This window comes from Numenius arquata, chromosome 6 (genome assembly GCF_964106895.1).
Source record: "Numenius arquata chromosome 6, bNumArq3.hap1.1, whole genome shotgun sequence".
Classification (NCBI taxonomy): Eukaryota; Metazoa; Chordata; class Aves; order Charadriiformes; family Scolopacidae; genus Numenius; species Numenius arquata.
The window spans coordinates 35,306,096-35,312,095 of NC_133581.1; the positions used below are offsets into that span (position 1 = coordinate 35,306,096).

Below are 6,000 nucleotides of genomic sequence, written 5' to 3' on the forward strand. Positions count from 1 at the left end.
GAAACTGAAGACTTCAGGCACCCTGCTCCCTTTTCTATAAGCTGTGTCCATCTAGAGCCTCAGAGAGGCTCTGCAGCCCTGTAACTCGGGAAATCACTTCCAAGGACACCAGGGAATCACGGGGAGCAATAAGCCAAGATACGTGTGTTTTAATGGAGTGGCTATTTCTGCTCTCCAAGACCTAGGAGATACAAAGCACAGTAGTACAGCGCCAAATGTAGCAACGCATTTTTACCTTCTGAAAAACTGGTTTTGTGTGATATGGCCACGCTTGGCTCTGTGTACAAATAGCTCTGGGGAAGCCCTCGGAAAAAACAGCTCCAAAAAAAAAGAGAGAATCCCCTTCCATTCAGAAATGTAAACAAGGGCTTGGTCTTGATTGGGTAAAGTCACTCCCTTGAAGGCAAGCCAGGCACTGTTATTACGAATGGGTATACTTCAAAAACAGGACAGATACCTTCCAGTGACCCCATTGCAGCAAGGCTGTAAGATACAGATTCTGCAGAAACTAGGGGTGGAAGGGCCACACATCACTGAAAACCACAGGAATTTTATTTGGTAGTAAAGTATTTTTATACAGAAGACAGTGAATAAAGTGTGTCTTCAGGCTTCTTTGTAATTATGCCTCCTAGCTAATACAGTGGGATTATGCAAGCCTCCCAGGAAGATTTGGATGTTCTTATGTGGGGACTTGCTTGCTTAGGTGTCCTTCTATATAATGAACTTTCATAATCAGTGTGGTATTTGAAGGCCTTTGCTGGTACCTGCATGTCTTGGATTTCAGTAAACAAAGAACAGAATACCTTCAGAAATATTTCAAATTGCATCCTAAATAATCTTCACCAAATAGAAATAATGCTGCTGTGGTTCTAACATACCTGTCAAGGCTTTAAAAAATGAACTATTTCATTACATCGTTTACTAACAAACTGTGGTCACTATATGCCATATTAGGGTTTTATGAGGGTTTTTGAAATTTTTTTTTGTTCTAAAAGTTAAAACTTCAAACTTACCACATGATCATAGTCACTAACTTCATAACAATCTCGTTCAGGATGTTGAAGAAATCCACCATCATCTTGGCCTGTTCTCCCATTTTCCCCATAGCAATGCCAAAAGCAATAAAGAATCCTATTAAACCTATCGGGAAAAAATGGCAAGACAAAAAAACCCAAGTAAAACCATGTTTATTAGGAAGTTTTTGTACCTAGTCAATCTCATGATACTACCTGCTAATCCAGTTTTCAGAACTATACTGTATTACGCATCTCTTGGGACTTTTTAATATGGATTCACTCTCAACTTTCATGATCATGCTCATAACATCTTTTATTATTCAATATTTTACTAAATTGCAATTTCACAGCACAACTATGTTTTTTTTCTTTTTTCCTGAACTGACCTGATCATCAAAAAAATACCTATACCATAATCTCTCAGTGCCACGCAACTGTTAGAAACCTCATAGCCCCTGGCAAATGGGAGAGGCAACACAGCGCTGTATCATGACTCTTCTTTGTTGCGAAAATGGTCACTAGGGACCAAGAGCTTTTTTCCCAAGCTTTACAAAAGTCCCTTGACAGATTCAACCTACAGAGTAGTCATTCCTGGAGTACAGGGAAAGGCAAAAGTGGCCCCAGCAGGAGTATTCCAGTTAAATTAAGAAGGTGGGGGTGGGAGGAGAAGGCGGGTATTGCACTTTAAGCTAAACCACAGAACACCCATTAAACAGATTAACCTCACTGAAACCAGCTATCAGTGGATACATAATCATAGAATTCAATACAAGTAACATTTGGCTCCTAAATTTAAATGCTAAGGTGTGAAAGTCTGGCACATTGGACTATCAGTGTGAAAAACCAACTGAGTGCATCTGTCATGCATTACTCTGGAGCTGTGTCTCCAACGCTGGCCTTTACCATCCAGGAATTTTCAGTGCCCAGAGTGGGATTATTAACTGATACTGATAGATGGTTTGAAACTTCAGCCACCCTCTGAAGCTAAACTTTCAGTCATGATACAAGTTCAGTATTTAACATGTGTGTGAAGTCAGTGGGGTAATTCCTAAGGAAAAACCCATCAGGACACAAAAGCATTCAAGAGAGGGGAATTTCAGCTGCCAGTACTCTGGGAAAAGACAGTCTGGCCCATATCCTCACACTGGGTTCAGCAATGATACTTTTTTCTTCTTTTTTTTTTTTTTTTAATCAAATCTCCTGGATATAAAGTCATTCTTTAGAACCAAGCTATCTCTGTTGAGACACTTGAATAGGGAAGTGAAGTGTATGTTTGTGTGCTGCAGAGCATGGAGAAATGATGAAAAGCTTTTCAGTCAAAGACCAAGTAACTTCCTGGAATTCAGACTCTGCTTCAGAAAATGTCAGTAGATGGTTTTGTTCATTAATTCCAAATGAGCTGCTACATTAGTCATAAGAGTCAGGTTGGTCCATATTTGCAGGAATTTGCCTGGCTTGTACAGTTTGTGCAAGCTGGATGGCAATTCCCCAACATTTTCACTTCTTCATTCAAAACCAAACCACACCAAACCAAAAAACTCTGCAACATTTGGGAGTCATTGGTTAAAATGCTATAGTAAATCCCCCACCTAAACTGTGTATTTCCTTTCTGTAGGAATTGCATGCAGCCTTCTAGCTCTTTTCTTATCCTTGACAGAGCCTGCACAAAAAAAGTCCAGTACTAAATGTAATGAATCTCTCACATTAGAAATGCATAAGCAGAGCTCCAGGAGAGAAAAAAGCAGGTGAGGGTAACAGCATGAGCAATGAGCTGCTGCCTCACACAGGGTGCAAAATGCTAATTTGCAGCTTTGAAAGAAAGTGGCTGCTCTGCCCACAGATGTTGAACGGAAGGAGCAGTTGTGGAGGCAGGCATAACACAGTGGCTCCTGGCTCTTGTAGATCAGTCTGTTTCACAGAGAAACAAATCCTCTCTGATCTATCTCCCCTACATCTGAGCAAAGCAGCCACTGCCAACCAACTCACCAACACCCGGAAAAGCTCTGCAGGCACAGCAGCCACTGTGTCTGCAGGCGCAGCTCATCAGCTGTAAGGAGTCTATAAGGGGCCATTTGCTCCTAAAAAGTGATGGCCTAGTGGTGAGATAAAAGCAGTGGTTTAGATACTGTCCCACTTTGAGGATGACACCTACAAACATAGGTGTCAGCCTGGACATGCTGCCACAGTGCATGTGTATCTTCAAGTGTAGGAGTGCCAATGAGGCTACAAATTGAGAGCTACTTTGTGACTAACTTCACCCACGTCAGGAAAGTAAGAAGGTAAGCAGGAGCATGCCTCTTCGGGCTGGCAAAACAGTGAGTCTAGGCACGGAGGAGAAAATAGAAGCAGAGTGGGAGCTCTTTGCTCCCCCGCGCCCCTGCTCCAGTCCAAACAGGTGCTTCAGGAAGGAGTAGGAGATAGGCAAAGCCTTTGTACCACCCCTGCTTGCTGGCTTGTCCAGACAGGATGGCATGACAGCCGTTGTTCATAATTTGCAGCTGGTAAAGGTCAGCAGCCAAGATGAAAGAAAGAGGGAGTGGTGACTCAGAGCTGTGTCAAGCCTCTCTGGGATTTTTCTTGGGTGGTGCAGTTCACACCCCACCTCTCACTTCAGGCTCTGCCTCAAGCCAAATTCTAGTTCAGCATGCATGAGACACCTACTAGAAACAACTCAGCTCAAATTCATCAGGGGCTGGGTAAAGCACTGGCCCTTGAAGCTCTCCCCCATACTATTTTGCCAATATGCGTTAGTATTAGTCTAGGTAGGTTACTTCTAGGATGAAAGGATATTTTGGATACCTCCTACGTGCTTCCCCACTGTACTCCAGTTAATACCTGCAAAGCTGCCAATCCAGAATAATTCACTTGATTGTTTCTTTGATACAGTCATATTTCTAGTTGGACCATTAGATTTTCACCTCAGAGACCCATGGGCAGCTAGTGAGTGATAACATTTGATGATTATTTGATGAACATTTGATGAGACTAAACTTGCACCGAAGAGCAGATCATGTGAAACTGGCTAGCCAGTCACAGCCAAAAGCTGTGTCGTACATATGACACATATTTGACAGGCAAAAAGTTTTCCTACCCAGGACATTCATGCCATCCTTAAATTCAAGTCCCTTCTTAATGACCAGCTGGGCTTCTGGTGGTGCTTCGCGCACTGTCTCATTCATCATAGCAAAAGCAGAGTCCGTGACATTAGGTGGTTCCTCAATGAGTGGTGGCACCAACACTTTCTTGGTGACAGTCTGGATCTGAAGGCAATAAAAAGGGAGGATGAGAAACAGACTGAATGTAATCCATATGGGAGATCAGGAAATAATCCCAGGGAACTATATTTTTAAAGGATTATACATTCATTTCAGAACCTCTTACTCCTCCAAAAGCAAGTTTGCTTTTCAATAGTTACAAGTGTTACAAAGTCCCGAGAGTCTTCCTCATTATTCTAGTGTGAAAAGTATGGCAAATACTTGTTCCTTACAGCTAGGATGTAACATTTTACAGATCGTTAGCCCCTTGATCCAGATGGTTCACAAATGGTGCTTCACAGATTGTATGTTACATGTTGATACCATTGACTTAGCACCAAAAGGCAGGCACCTCTAAGATCAGTCACAGCAGTAACTCTGCAGTAAGGCTTGTTATTCAGGATGGTCTGCCCAGCTCAAGTTATCATAGTCAGTGTGATGGTTAACTTGAATCCAACGCTTCATTTGGTGACTGCGAGAGCTCAAAATGGAATATACACAGTCCCCTGAGCTCTCTAATTAAAATATTGTGAGTGACAAATAACAGAAAAATTATCAAAGCTGCCAGATACCTATTAAATCAAATCTGACCACCTCAAAAAAGAAGACATCAGCATCTGAATGGATCTGGACCCCTCCTGGCACATGAAAGGCAAGGTTAAGGGAAAGCTGGGAAGGAATGGTAGGGGGAGTTTATGGCTAGGAAAAAAGCGAGGAGGGAGTGGGAAAAGAGAGATCTGTGACTTGCTCCTTTTAGAAGGGACATTTTCCTCCCACTTCACACCTTGAACCTTTCCCACCTCCTCATGGCTCTGGGACAGGCAAAATAGTCAGGAAGCTATGACTGGTTTGCCATGGTTTTCCATCTGCTCCCTACCTTCCTTATTCCTAGAAACATGTTTGAGCAAGGCATCAGAAATGATGCATTAGATGCACCATTTTCCTGTTGAAATGGACATTGCAGTACTATGGATGATGATCCAGATTCAATCCATATATTTTAAAACCGTAAGATTTTAAATTACCTTATGTCTTTCCTTTCAAAACCTGCTGTCTAAGTCTAGAGAGGGGGATGTAGAAAGAAAACTTACATATCTTTGTATGAGAAACTCTTCAGTTGTCCTGAAACAACAAAACATTCCTGCACATTTAAATTTTTTTCAAAGTTAAATTTTATCTGAGGGATGCTGTCAAAAGTAATTTTCATGTGAGGTATCCAGAATGTAAGAACAGAGTCATAGAAATTAAACTTAAAACATTACACGCTCACAAATTCCACTACAGTCACTTAAGTCAAAGGTCCTCAGCCTTTCTTTGCACAAGGCCACGGTCAATAAAAATGCTGAGCCTAACATCAAGTTTAGATTCTGACACCAACATATGAGGCTAGAAATCCATTTAAATGTCACTATCATATTTATAGACGATAGTCTCATTCTCTTTCATGGCACAACTTAGGTCACTGCTGGAATAGCAGTTTTCATTATAAGCGAAGTCTTTCTTGCAGAAAGACAAAATATACAAAAATTCAAAAGATCCTGAAACACCATGATGGTTCAGAGTTCAGTGTGCAAATGAACTATCTCAAAACTGCAATTGAATCCCAGCATTGCTTTCTGTCTGGTGGCAAGGGAATGCATGGAAAACTCCCCCACAGACCACGGCTACACAGTACCACTGCTCTGCACCCTTCAAAACCATTCTTCACAGAATTTCTGCAAAAAATTGCT

At 41.7% G+C, this 6,000-nt stretch overlaps 1 protein-coding gene across 1 annotated transcript in view; it reads right to left on the reverse strand.

The window, feature by feature from the left end:
- SLC1A2 (solute carrier family 1 member 2) overlaps positions 1-6,000 on the reverse strand; it is a 31,102-nt gene that overhangs the window by 22,323 nt on the left and 2,779 nt on the right. Inside the window, 4 exon segments of the mRNA XM_074148816.1 lie at positions 1,014-1,140; positions 4,108-4,276; positions 5,015-5,020; positions 5,403-5,435. Coding sequence (XP_074004917.1) covers positions 1,014-1,140; positions 4,108-4,276; positions 5,015-5,020; positions 5,403-5,435 — 335 coding nt within the window.